Genomic DNA, 14,128 nt, shown 5'->3' with positions numbered 1-14,128 from the left:
TCATTTACACTTTCAAAATAACAGAAAACAAAAAAATGGCGTCTGCAAAAGTTTGGGCACCCTGCAGAATTTATAGCATGCACTGACCCCTTTGCCAAGCTGAGACCTGCCAGTGTCATGGATTGTTCTCAATCATCCTCTGGGAAGACCAGGTGATGTCAATCGCAAAGGTTTTAAATGCCCAGACTCATCTGACCTTGCCCCAACAATCAGCACCATGGGTTCTTCTAAGCAGTTGTCTAGAAAACTGAAAATAGTTGACGCTCACAAAGCTGGAGAAGGCTATAAGAAGATAGCAAAGCGTTTTCAGATGTCAATATCCTCTGTTCGGAATGTAATTAAGAAATGGCAGTCATCAGAAACAGTGGAAGTTAAAGCAAGATCTGGAAGACCAAGAAAAATATCAGACAGAACAGCTCGCAGGATTGTGAGAAAAACAATTCAAAACCCACGTTTGACTGCACGATCCCTCCAGAAAGATCTGGCAGACACTGGAGTTGTGGTACACTATTCCACTATAAAGAGATACTTGTACAAATATGGTCTTCATGGAAGAGTCATCAGAAGAAAACCTCTTCTACGTCCTCACCACAAAAATCATCGTTTGAACTTTGCAAATGAACATATAGACAAGCCTGATGCATTTTGGAAACAAGTTCTGTGGACCGATGAGGTTTGGCCGGAATGAGCAAAGGTACGTTTGGAGAAGAAGGGACACAGAATTTAATGAAAAGAACCTCTGTCCAACTGTTAAGCATGGGGATGGATCAATCATGCTTTGGGGTTGTGTTGCAGCCAGTGGCACAGGGAACATCTCACAAGTAGAAGGAAAAATGGATTCAATAAAAATTCAGCAAATTTTGGATGGTAACTTGATGCCATCTGTGAAAAAGCTGAAGTTAAAGAGAAGATGGCTTCTACAAATGGATAATGATCCTAAACACACCTCAAAATCCATGGGGGATTACATCAAGAGGCGTAAACTGAAGGTTTTGCCATGGCCTTCACAATCACCTGACCTCAACATAATTGAAAATCTATGGATAGACCTTAAAAGAGCAGTGCGTGACAGACAGCCCAGAAATCTCAAAGAACTGGAAGACTTTTGTAACGAAGAATGGGCAAAGATACCTCAAACAAGAATTGAAAGACTCTTGGCTGGCTACAAAAAGCATTTACAAGCTGTGATACTTGCCAAAGGGGGCAGTACAAGATATTAACTCTGCAGGGTGCCCAAACTTTTGCAGACGCCATTTTTTTGTTTTCTGTTATTTTGAAAGTGTAAATGATGGAAATAAAATCTAACTTTTGTTGACATATTCTAAGAATGTCTAATCTGTAATTTGATGCCTTTTGGAGATTTTTCCATCTTTCCTTGGCTTCTTTATGCACATTGATACAAATTTTTAGCTGGGGTGCCCAAACTTTCAATCCCCACTGTGTATGTATATATATATGTGTGTGTGTGTGTGTGTGTGTGTGTGTGTGTGTGTGTGTGTGTGTGTGTGTATATATATATATATATATATATTAAAACAGACCCAGACACTACTGATGCATACTCACATGTACACAAAATACTGGCCCATATTATTTCTCATTCTCCCTGTACTGACCCATACGCTCACTCTCTCCCACAGTGCTGACCCACATTATTATTATTATTATTATAATACAGGATTTATATAGCATCAACAGTTTATGCTGGGATTTACAACATAAGGGCAGACAGTACAATTACAGTACAAATTAATACAGGTAGGATCAGATGCTCTCTCATTCTCACAGTATTGACCCACATGCTCTCTGTCTCGCAGTCCTGACCTATATGTTCTCTCCCTCTCTTATACACAATAAAAACACAGCGAGAAACAAACTGTTGTGATGATTGAAGACATGCACTAAGTGCAATCTAGTGGCATCTGGTAGAACTGCAGTAAAAAGAAAGTGCACATAAAATTATCAAATACCTGCTTGACAATGGGCATTATAGTGATCACTATTGGAGGGATTCTACAGATATATTGGGGGTACGACATCCCTTCAATGTATAGAACTCTAAAATGTTATATTCAGTGGACTTTTGAGCTACCCAAAGATTATACCTTCACTAATTTATAACATTTCTTTTATTCAGGTAAAATACAGCTTAATACAGCTCCAGTATATGAAAACAACTTGACAATGGGGATTTGTCTAGCCCTACTTTATAGTGAACAGAATCCCCATATTGAAGAACTGTCATGGGGACGGTGTGCCAATTAGAGGATTGCTTTGGTGACAACTCCAAAGATTTTTAATTTCCCTTCACTTTGTGTCTCAGTGATAAAGGTCTCCAAGACCAATATAGAGGGTGAATCCCCCCAGCAGGGACACGGCAATGAAAACCTGACAGGGGGTCAAATGCTTACCCACCCTATCCAAAACAATCTATGCTTGCATAAACTAAGTCTCGACAGTAAATTTCAAAGTATTTTTAATCACAGAGTGGTATGATTATGTGGTTCCCATAACTGGTAATACTTTCCAATTCTCTACACACAATTATAGGTGTGATAATGAATGCTTTTGTTTGAAATTTTTTTAACCACTTTCTGTCCGGCCGCTATATATAAACGGTCGGACAGTGGCAGTGCAGGGGCAGGTTGCCGTTCATAAATGGCTCCTGCCATTTTGGATTCTGTGCGCTCCCTGGGAGTGCACGGCACCGCGAACTGAACACCGATCGCTGTACGGGACCTCTGTGTAAGGTCCCGATCATGTGATCACTGATTGGCCAATCAGTGATCACATGAATAGGTGTAAGCAAGATGTCACTTCTGACATCATTGCTTACTACGTGTGAAATCTGTGAATGATCACAGAGATCACATGGTACAAGGCTATTCACAACAGCCTTGTACCATGTGACAAGCTATGACCAATCACAGCTCTCACAGTATTTCTCAATGGCTGCAGCCAGAGAGAAGGAGAAATTATTGTTTTACAGCCTTTATGGGCGTAAAAGCAATCAATGTAGAGAAAAAAAAACCTTCATCACCCCCCACAAGTAGTAGAGTGTCACTATGGTGACACTGTACTGCTAGGGTGGCAGTATGTTAAAATAAATAAATAATATAAAAAAATTAAATAAAAATGTAAAAACATTTTTTTTAAAAAATTTATAATTTTTGGTTATAAACTATTTTGGGTTATTTTTTTTTACTAAAAAGATAACTGAACAAATTTTGGCCAAGATTTATGAAGAAAGATTATTTATTTGCAAAATGTTATAAGAAACACTTTTTTTCAAAATTTTTGGACTTTTTCATTTATATAGCAAAAAAAATAAAAATCCCAGTGGTGAATAAATACCACCAAAATAAAGTTTTATCTGTCTGACATGAAGTGGTTAAGTGGTCAGTACGAAGATCTAATAGGTTTTTAGGCCCTTAATACTGTGCAATAGGCAAATAAACTTTACTTAGCTTGGACGACAAACTATTTTGTCACCAGTGTTGAAAGGACATTTTCACTGTAATGACGGTCAGTGTTTTGGATGTTGTGCCAAATGAAATAGTTGACATGAACCAGCCATGTTCACCAAAGCATATGAACAAATATTGCTGATACATGCATAGAAGGAGCAACTGTAATCCAGTGAATCCAGAAGTGAAAGATATATACAGCAAGCAATGTATACATCACACAGCCCACATCAATTTGAATCACTAGATTGTCCTGTCTTTGTATTTTTCTATATCAAATATGAGAACCTCTAATGGCCACAAAAGCTTTTTTAATCTTTGACAGTTGAATGACGGGGGGTTTTAGGCTGACCATACACAAGTAGAATTTCATTTGTAACTTTTTATTGTAAGAATGTTTGATTCTCTAGTCACTAGCAGTGCTGAAAATATCAGGAGCAAGATGTTTGAATAAACACATTTCTAACAGTCAATGTGGTTTGCTTTGGAAATTACATTAATTCTGAATTTGAATGTTATAACATTTTTTAAATACTTTTGAATGACATTCGTCAGGTCATTGAATATAATGAAAATGTTTCACATAAATGTTCAAAAGAACATTCCTTCAAAAATCTACTAGTTTATGGACAGCTTTAGACAAGAGAGGATGCTGCTTACTTTTTCAGTAAAATGCAGATATTGGCAGGTTAAATAAAAAAGGTGCCTGCACTTTACTTTTTAAGTTAACCACTTGCCCTCCATAGGATTTACCCCCCTTCCTGACCAGACATTTTTTCCCGATATGGCGCTGCGTTATTTTAACTGACAATTGCACGGTCGTCATGCAACACTGCAGCCAAATTAAATTTTTGTCCTTTTTTCCCACAAATGGAGCTTTCTTTTGGCGGTTCTGCATTTTTAATTTTTTGCACTATAAACAAAAAAATGAATAATTTTGAGAAAAGAAACAATATTTTTGACTTTTTTGCTATTAAACATGTCCAGTAAAAAAATTTTAAAAATCAAATTTCGTCAATTATTTAGGCCAAAATGTATTCTGCTACATGTCTTTGCTAAAAAAAAATCCCAATACATGTAATTTAATTGGTTTTCGTGAAAGTTATAGCGTCTACAAATGGCGGTATAGATACTGAAATTTTTTGTTTATCTACTGGTAAAGGTAAAATACCATAAGGTAAATGAAAAATAGGCTAATTTAGTTGGTTGCCTTTCTTGATTTAGATTATACTTTGGAATGATGGTGTTACATTTTTTTGGTGCAAGGACTGGGTGGTTTGGCCACTAGTCCCAGTGTGGGGTGACCTTATAATTTAATTGATGAGAAGGTAAGTATGGATTTGAATTTATTAGTGTTAGTGGTTAGGTGAAAATTAGGCCAAAGTTCTCTTTCTTCCTGTCATGGACAGGTAGTGAAATGAAATCTACCAACAAACACAGACAACAACAAATCAGCTGGCAAGGGTTTTTCCTTTGCCCCTCTCTATCCAACACTAAAAAGAAATATTTGGCTTTGCATATAGGTGTATCTATAGTCAAAATACTTCTATTTTTGGATAGAGTGGTGAGTGGTTAGAACCTCTGTCAGTTCTCTCTTGTTGTCTGAATCACATTCATGTTGTCTTTAATAAAGAAAACATTATTAAAGATTCATGCTCAGCTGCGTCACATGAGCTTGTTTTTCATTTGTTGAGTAAACTCTTTTGGTGTATAACTTTGATATTTAATGTGTGTCTCTACCAGGAAGCCTGGTGAAAGTAACCTGATAGTAGTTATCAAATAACCCTATGGACAGTACCATCTTTGTTCTCTGTGCCAATTCTCATAACAATATCCAATGGGTGTAGTGTATTGGTATTCTCTGCACACTCTAAAGTCTGTATGTAATAACGACTGACTATGTCTTCTTCTTGTACATGAAGATGAACGTCTACTGACCATCCAGCCTGACTGGTACCATGATGTGCCTGTTTTCTACCCTGTGGATGTTCCTGTGACAGGGTATCCTCCTGAGGGTGAGATTGTCTCCTTTCTCCTACGCCAGTGCTCTTCTTGTCAGCGCATGGCTGTAGAAGACTGAAAAGCCTTTTCCACACTGTGCTTCTCCCTAAAAGGGGTGATCTATTGGCTTTGATATGAAAACCATGCTCCTAAAGCCTAAGGCATGCAAATTAAAATGCAATGGCAGGAACTTTCTTTTTCTAAGAATGTCATATTTTTACTTTGCTTTCTTTCTTTATGAGCACACTTTCTTTTTCACATTTTCTGGGACAACTTTGTTGTATAGAAATGAGGAAATTAAAAAAGTGTTTTTTTTAGTGTTTAATATGTTCGGTATCTAGACATAAGACATACGTCCTTTGCAATTTTTACTTACTGCAGCAGATAGACTGGTAGTGAAAGCTAACAGCAGATAAGATCAATCAATCAACTTAGCAAAGTTGCCTGCTCATACTTGGCATATATACTAAGTTTAGAATAATATTCTAGAAGTCATAATTAAGACTTAATGTTCTTTATATCTATATTTACTATATGGCCACATGATACCTATATAAGCTTGTCCATTCCAAAAACCATTGGAGTTGGTCCACCCTTTAACTCTTCAAGGTAGATTTTTCCACAATATTATAAAGTGAGCTTCCAATTAAACCTGAAGAGCATCTATGAGACCAGGTATTGGTGTTGGATGAGAAAACCCGGCCCACAATTAGCATTCCAATTCATCCTAAAGGTCTTCAGTAGGGTCTAAGGCAGTTTCTCTGCAGACTACTCAAGTTCCTTCACCACAAACTCATTAAATCATGTCTTTTTGAACCTGGCTTTGTGACCAGGGGCACAGTCATGCTGAAAAAAAAGAAATCCGATTCCCCGGACTGTTGCCACAAGGATTGAAGTACATAGTTTTCCATATTGTTATGGCATTAAGTGCAGCCAAAAAAAATCATAAACAGAAAAATCAGCACAAGGGACATAACCTACAGTCAGTAAAATGTGTCCCATGTGCTGATTTTTCTTTTGTTAGTAGAAAACCTCATTCATACTGCCCACCCTCTGCCGTAATTTTCCAGTGCAGTGGGGGTTAATACAATTAAGGGGCTGTCACAAGCTCTCCTCAAGAGACTATGGCTACTTTTTCCACCTAGCTGCTAGAAGCCGTACTAGAACTTCTATGAATGGAACACCATCTATGAGTGTTCCATTCATAGAAGCTGTAGTTTGGCTGCTATAAATGAAGCAGTGGGGCAGAAAGGGCAGGCATAGTCAGACCCCTGATGCAACGGAAAATTAAGATAGTGGGGGCAGGATGGAGGGAGATTTTCATTAACAGAAAATAAATTGGCACATAGGTTGCATCCTACGGGCTATGAGTTATGTCCCTTGTACTGAGTTTTTGGCTTGTGATTTCCACTGCACTTAGGCTTTAACAGTTTCCCTTGCTAGAAACATTGATACTCAGTAATTTGGAGTAGTGTTCGTATACTTCTGACCATATAGGTAGATGTAATGGCCATATAGTGTATATGGTAATAGGTTTTAATAAAATTCATGAACAAGTTTGTAAATTTTCTGAAGCTCATTCAAGATTAATCTATTAAAAATGAAGAGATATTTTCGCTATTAAAGAAAACTGACAACTGCTCTTTTCTTCAACACTACCAACACTATGCAATAGGAAATTATGCATTATAGAAAATGGCTTAAGAAGCTAAACTAGTGTTTGACAATATTAATCCTATGTATACACTGCACAGGAAATCAGTTTCCTTTGACGAATATCACACCCTGTGATCCCATCTTGATCGATTTGAAACATTGAATACCTGTGTAGTGCTGAAACATTTTTTGATTTATTCATAAATGCTAATTTATAGAAAATACTCTTTATTCTTTCTTTAAAAAAAAAGTGACTGGATGGTCATTAGCCTATTTATGGCACAAACCTGATCAATAAAAAATGAGCATATTATAAAAACTGTATAAGAAGAGGTCATCTTCTGTCAGAAACTATATGCCAAAAAAGTTCATAGATCCAGAAATATAAACAGGTAAATTCATACATGTAAAGCTTGACTTTTCCTATAAAAATTGAGCTTGGCCCAACTATTCCTACCTCCAAACCCCCCTATTAGGTGGGTGATATCAACCAAAAGAGGGGGAGGAGAGGCAGAACCAAATGTGACCTTGCACATGTGCAAGAAAGGTTGAGATATGCAAATAACTTCTTCTGCCTGTATTTAATAAAAAAAAAAATATATAATCATATACTTTATTTTATATAGTTCCTTTTCCCTCCGTTTACACTGGTGTCGTGATGCGGGATGCGGCATGGCAGCTCATTTGTTTGAATGGGCTACCGTGCCTCGTAAAACACAGGAAGAAGGTCTCTGCACTTTTCCAGTGTGGGTGCGATTTCCAGTGCGGGCAGCCTGCCATTAAGATTAATGGCACCTGCCTACAGGTCCCACTTTTGTGTGCGGGTGGTTGCAGCTGCAGGATGAAGTGTGGGTCCCACAGCGGCTTCTGCCCGCAGTAGTGTGAACTGAGCTTTAAAAGTAGCTTCTCAAAGTGCTTTACAAAGAAAACACAAGAAATACAAAGGATAAAACAAAGGAAAAAAGGGACAATTATGCAAAAGCTTATCTAAAGAAATAAGTGTTTAGAATGTATTTGAACGAGTTTAGAAAAGATGACTCTCTGATGGTCTCTGGAAGTGATTTCCAGAGTTTTGGAGCATAACAGGAGAAGGCTCCCATCAAGTGTAGGTGAGTAGGAGGGGACACACAGAAGACCAGAATTTGAGGTTGTGAGGAGGGAGTAAGTTGATAAAATTTCAGACAGATAACAGGGTGCCAAGCCATGAAGAGCCTTAGGGGTCATAACTGGTGAGTAAGAGGATCTTAAAGTCTATGCGAAACTGACGGGTAGCCAGTGCAGGGACTCCAGCATAGGGGTCATAGCTGAATATAGCTTCTGCATTTTTCATTCACATGCTCAGTTTAAAAAAAGGCTTGTGACTTAACTAAAGTACCATGTCCAGTTCTGGAAATATTCCCAGCAATATATAGCAAGCTAAAAAGAAGTTCACTTTAATTAAGAATATTTGAATGCAGGCTGTACATTGCATGCAAGGTCAAACCTATAATTCTCCTAGAAAATGTAGGATACTTAGCCATTGTCCCTTCATATTCTCTTCTGCTGCTCCTCATTATGAACAATGTTCTTATTGTATGTGCCTGTGCTTTTATCTACCTTCACTTAAAGCACCCTGCTCAGACAACGAGGCTGCACTTTGAATTTTGTAAGCAATACATTTCTTAGCACTGATTTCTTTGTGCCTCATGAACAGCATGTTAATCTGTCCAAATGGAAAATGCAAAATATTTCAACATAACTGACATTTCCTCATCATTAGTTCTGGGTGGATCTTTGTGTTATTGAACTAGTCAGTTTGTCAAATGTCAGGATTTCTGCTACCTGGCTTATAAAGACATGCTCTTGGGAAATCAAAAAGGCAACCCTTAGCAGGGTCAGAGAAGTTCACTGGAATATACTTTTGTATCCTCTTCCTGTTTTAGACTATTATGGAAAAATTGCATGTACTATTAATTTTTTAAACAGTTTTCATTATCACATAGGTCAAGTAAGAATAAATTACATTAATATAAGAAACAACAAACAGTTATTATCATTTTAATAGCAGCTATGTTGGAAGTGATGTTAAATTCCCACTACATAAACACACAATTGTTTGAAATTGGCTAAGCAGTTTCCAACCAGCAAAATGCCTATTTTGATATTAATGTGTTCTTGAGTTCACAATCGCTGTTATTTTAATGGGATCCTGAGCAGCTTACAAATGCAACAAAAACCCAAATATTAGGGATGTATTTATAAAAAATTAGCAGAGCTATTCTTCCTGAAAAAACAGTACGTGCATTCAATATGTGTGACATCAAATATTACTAGACCTTTTTTTTTTCTATAGGTCGGATGGTATTCATTCATAAGAATGACACGAATCGGGAAAATACCTCATTATGACCACTAGATAGAGCCAAAAAGGAATTTGTTGCCTATGATCATCATTCTGTAGATGCTTTTTTGACAAGCTACAGGCAGTAACAATGAGCAATAACAATAAGTAACAAGCAGTAACAATGCTGCAGCATTTTTTCATCCAACTGTAGTGCAAGCAGGTACAGCCTACATGAAAGTGGCAACTCTGCTCTGAACTTAGAAGTGATTCAGCATCATTGACACACAGTAAGCTGCATTAGGTAGACTTCTCTAGAAGGAGCAACAGATATTTGTGGGACTTTACACGGGTATTAGGATAATATGTACAGTTGCACGTATAATAATTTTTTAATGGGAAGCCATGGGTCTGCATTAAGATACAAAGGTTTTCCAGAGAGCCATGGGTTATCTACAGAGATGTCACAGTAGAAGCAGCCTTCATCTGGCTTTTTTTGATTGATATGTTGGACTGAGCAGCCATATAAGGAACGTCACTGTTGATGAATCATCCTGTTTTGTGTGCATATTTCAGCTTGTGCTAATGTGGTTGGTAAACGGGAATCGTTTAACTTCAAAGAAGCGAACTGAAAGCTTAAAACCTGAAAATGACCCTAAAGCTGTATCTTCTGCCTCAGAAGAAAATACAAAATATCAAAAATATGCAATATGTCACATTTTTCCATATGTAAAAAAATGCTATTTGTTTTAGTCCTCATAATAAATACATAAGAAAATATACATAATAAATGCACAAATAATTTCCAGCTCCCTTTATGACAATAGTTTGTGGCCATAATTTTCTTTCATTTGTAATTTTATTTGAATTTTAACCATATTTACAGCTTTAGTCAAACAAGTTTTATAATTCTTACTCTGATTTGTAAAGCTGGTGGGTGTGAACTTTTTATGGGCCGCTAAGGTAGTTTGAGTTAACTGCAAGTGTTTTTCCTACAGTTACCTTTATATATCAGTGTAATCACGTGAGTGGCAAAATATACATAATTACTTTGGAAACTCATATTTTTTATAAATATTAAAATGTGATCATATTTGTTTACATTAGACTGAATATTGTCACACCCAGATTTTTTTTTTTTAATTGACTAACTCACAGGCTATGTAGTAGGCACGCAGAATAATATGCTGACCAGGACACTATCTGCATGGAGTTTGCATTTTCTCCTTGTGCTTTTGTAAGTTTCATTTATGTGGTAGAAGGAAGTGTCATATGTAGAGACGGCTTACCAGTTCACTTTTGCAGTTGCCCCATACCAAAACAAAAAGTCATGGTTCCTGCTTTAATGCTGCTGGTGTTTAAGTGGTGAAAATCCCTACTTCGTCATCAGAAAGAAGTATTATAATCTCCCTGTGTTACAGCACTGTCCTAATAATGAAGTATAATACTGTATAGTTAAGTTTCTAATGTCACAGAGAATCCTTCCCATAAGCCCCAGCAGCCTTAAAGCTGAACTCCAATAAAAGTAAAGCAGCCTTACAGTGTTAAGTTTGACGTCAAATTTCGATTTAGCTTTAGTCATAATCTTTTGACTAAAATGCCATTTTAGTTTTAGTTGTATTTTAGTCATCTGAATTTTTAGTTTTAGTCGTATTTTAGTTGACTGAAATCTCTTACATTTTAGTCGACTGAAATCTCCAGTACATTTTAGTCGATTAAAATCATTTTAATTGACTAAAACCTAATGGATTTAGTTAAATTGTAATGTATTATTTAAGCATTTATCTAGATTTTCCAAACTCATTATATACTCTTGGAGTAAAAATCTTATAACATGGTATTATTTATGGTATTTAGGTGTGAACATGCACTACAGACACAGATTTAGCCATTGTGATATAACCAGTGTTAATTGTGATGTCAAATTTCATTTAGTTTTAGTCATAGTCCTTTGACTAAAATGTCATTTTAGTTTTTAGTCATTTGAATTGTTTTAGTCTAATTTTAGTCAACAGAATTAACACTGCTCCCATGTAGTTTAGCTGTGCTTGCACTGCAAGGATTTAATGCGTGTTTCTGTCTAGAGGACATGTTGCTAAACTACTCCTGGCAACCTCATCTCTCCGTTCCAGTGGTCTAATGTCCTCTGACGTCATCAAGACTGATGCAAGGCACATAGCCCTGCATTGGATGTGAGGATGCTGGGAAACAGTCCACTGCTGGAGTGTTCTCTGGGGGACAGTGGAGGATTGGGTAAGCAAAAGTGCTTTTCTGTCCCCTAGACAAAAATGAGCGGTTAACCTTTGCAGTGTGAGTACATCCCCACTTCAAGGAAGAAAAGGGAACAGATGGGGATATTCCTATAGAGATTTGCTTCACTCTATGGGGAGCTGCCTCTAGCGTGGTGTTTCTCCGATCTGTGAACTTTATGGACTGTTTATATTATGGACTCTTTTTCTTTTGAGGACTATAGATTTTTTTTTTTAGCCGCTTGATGCTTGCCTTGATTTTCCTGCACCATTCCTTTTTTTTTTTTCCACTTCGAAGAAGAACTTTTATATTTCCCCAGATTTTAGCTTTAAATTTGAGATTGCTTTGGACCCATTAAGTGACTGTTGAGGTAGGCCCATTGCTACTCGGCTCTATAGTGAACTACTACAAAACGGATAGTAGGGAGATTTGGCATATTTTCCAGTATTTGCTTCTTATTTCTAGTCACTTAAAGTGTTACTAAACCCATAGCAGTAAAATCAGTCTGTATATGCAGTAAATCCTGCTTGTTAAACTCACTATGGAACCTAAAGGGTTAATCCTCCGCATTGTGTAAAAAGGCTGCTTGATCTTGACTTCTCTGATCCTCCCCTTCTTTTACTGTCCTCAATCCATCTGCTGATAGTACAGAGCCCTAGGAGGCACTTTGCAAATGCTCAGTGTAGTGTGTGTTGCTAGAGAGGTTCTTTTTGTCTTTGGGAGGGTGCATGTGATCAGCACAGGACCAATCAGTGCTGTCCAGAGGGTCAGGGGTTATGTAGTGTCATAGGACAGTCAGAGAAGAATGATAACTCCTCCTACAAGCTTTAACCAGTGCTCAGCTGGACATTGATAGAAGTCAAAGAACTGCTATATGCTGCTGATGAGAAAAGGTCTTTAGCAGTTTATATTTACTAAAATACTTACATTTCCATTATTCTGTGTACTGTGGGAGACCAGATATAGTGAATGCAGGGTTCTGGATTTAGAAACACTTTAAGCAAGACATAGATGATGCATTTGGTTGCAGGAAAGAAAATTGCTTTATTTCCCCATCAATCAGTGCTGATGGAGGAATCCCTCCCACAGGGCTATTGTATTGTGTCGGTGAGGAGCATTCCCTGCCAGAGAACACAATGATCACTGCCTGCAACTATAGCTTCCAGCAGTGATCACATGCAAAAAAAGCGATGGGCTGGTTGCACTGAAGTCAGTTGATGGATCGACTTCAGTACAACTAGCTTTTCCATAGATGGAGTGAATCTTAGCCAGTCCCTGCTGAACCAGTCAAGGTTTGATCCATCTATGGCCAGCTTTAAGTCTTATACCCTGAAGTACAGTTCAATTCTTAGGCCTAGGGAGCAGATCAGGGCAGAATCAGAACATGGGAAATATAAGAACAGGTGCCTTAGGGTATTTTCTACATAGCCTGAAGGTTAAAGTGCTACTAAACCCAAGACCCTGCATTCACTCTATCTAGTCTCCCACAGTTCACTCTACATGAAAAAGCAATTATTTTAGTAAATATAAACTGCTAAATACCTCTTCTCATCAGCAGTTAGAGCAGTCTTGGGACTTCTATCAGTGTCCAGCTGAGCACTGGTTAAAGCTTGTAGGAGGGGTTTTTTTCTGCTGTAAGAGGATGCAGAACCCCTGACCTCTGGACAGTGCTGATTGGCTCTGTGCTGATCACATGCACTCTCCCTAGAAAAAAAAACCTCTTTAGCAATACACACCAAACTTAGGTTCCACAGTGAGTATAACAAGCATGTTTCACTGCGTATACAGACTGATTTTACTGTTGTGGGTTTTGTAATACTTTAAGTAAACCTTTACAGTGTACAGATTTGCTTAATTTGAAGTTTATTAATAGTTGAATGAAGCAACCAATAGTTGAAGATTTTTAGACTTTAATAATGGACAGAGGGGTGTACCTTTAAATTGGATATGAGACTATGGGGTTTATTTACTAAAGCTGGAGAGTCCAAAATCAGACTCCCTTCTGCATAGAAACCAATCAGCTTCCAGGTTTCATTGCCAAAGCTTCATTGAACAAGCTGAGGTTAGAAGCTGATTGGTTTCTATGCAGAAGGGAGTCTGATTTTGGACTCTCCAGCTTTAGTAAATAAACCCCTATATGTCTATGCTTAAAGGTGGCTATCTGTTTTTTTGGTTGTTGCTGCAAGATGAATACAGCATCAATTGTAAGGACAAGATTACCTCCAGTTGCTGCAGAGCAAAGGTAGATCAGGTCCAAGATGAGGTGGGTCACTGCTTGTTTTTGCAATGCTTACAAGGTTTCCAAGTTACCCCTGCTATGTGTGGGAGCCATCTACTGCCTTCACAATGCACATGCCCCCTTGCAGAGGTTACACGTGCTCAATATTACTATTTATGACTACATTCACTCTCTGCAGGAGATAACTAAACAGCC

At 37.6% G+C, this 14,128-nt stretch overlaps 1 protein-coding gene across 7 annotated transcripts in view; it reads left to right on the top strand.

The window, feature by feature from the left end:
* NPNT (nephronectin) overlaps window positions 1-14,128 on the top strand; it is a 151,189-nt gene that overhangs the window by 97,391 nt on the left and 39,670 nt on the right. For 4 of the 7 annotated variants that reach the window (XM_089680505.1, XM_089680509.1, XM_089680507.1 and 1 more), the window contains one exon: window positions 5,390-5,482. The exons of the other annotated variants lie outside the window; for them this stretch is intronic. In XM_089680505.1, coding sequence (XP_089536631.1) covers window positions 5,390-5,482 — 93 coding nt within the window. The remainder of the gene's footprint in view (window positions 1-5,389; window positions 5,483-14,128) is intronic. 7 annotated transcript variants of the gene reach the window in all.

The sequence above is a fragment of the Staurois parvus genome, unplaced genomic scaffold, assembly GCF_062004578.1.
Source record: "Staurois parvus isolate SC_StPar_1 unplaced genomic scaffold, SC_StPar_1.0 ptg000244l, whole genome shotgun sequence".
In the NCBI taxonomy this organism is placed as follows: Eukaryota; Metazoa; Chordata; class Amphibia; order Anura; family Ranidae; genus Staurois; species Staurois parvus.
This window is presented reverse-complemented; position numbering and strand designations above follow the sequence as displayed.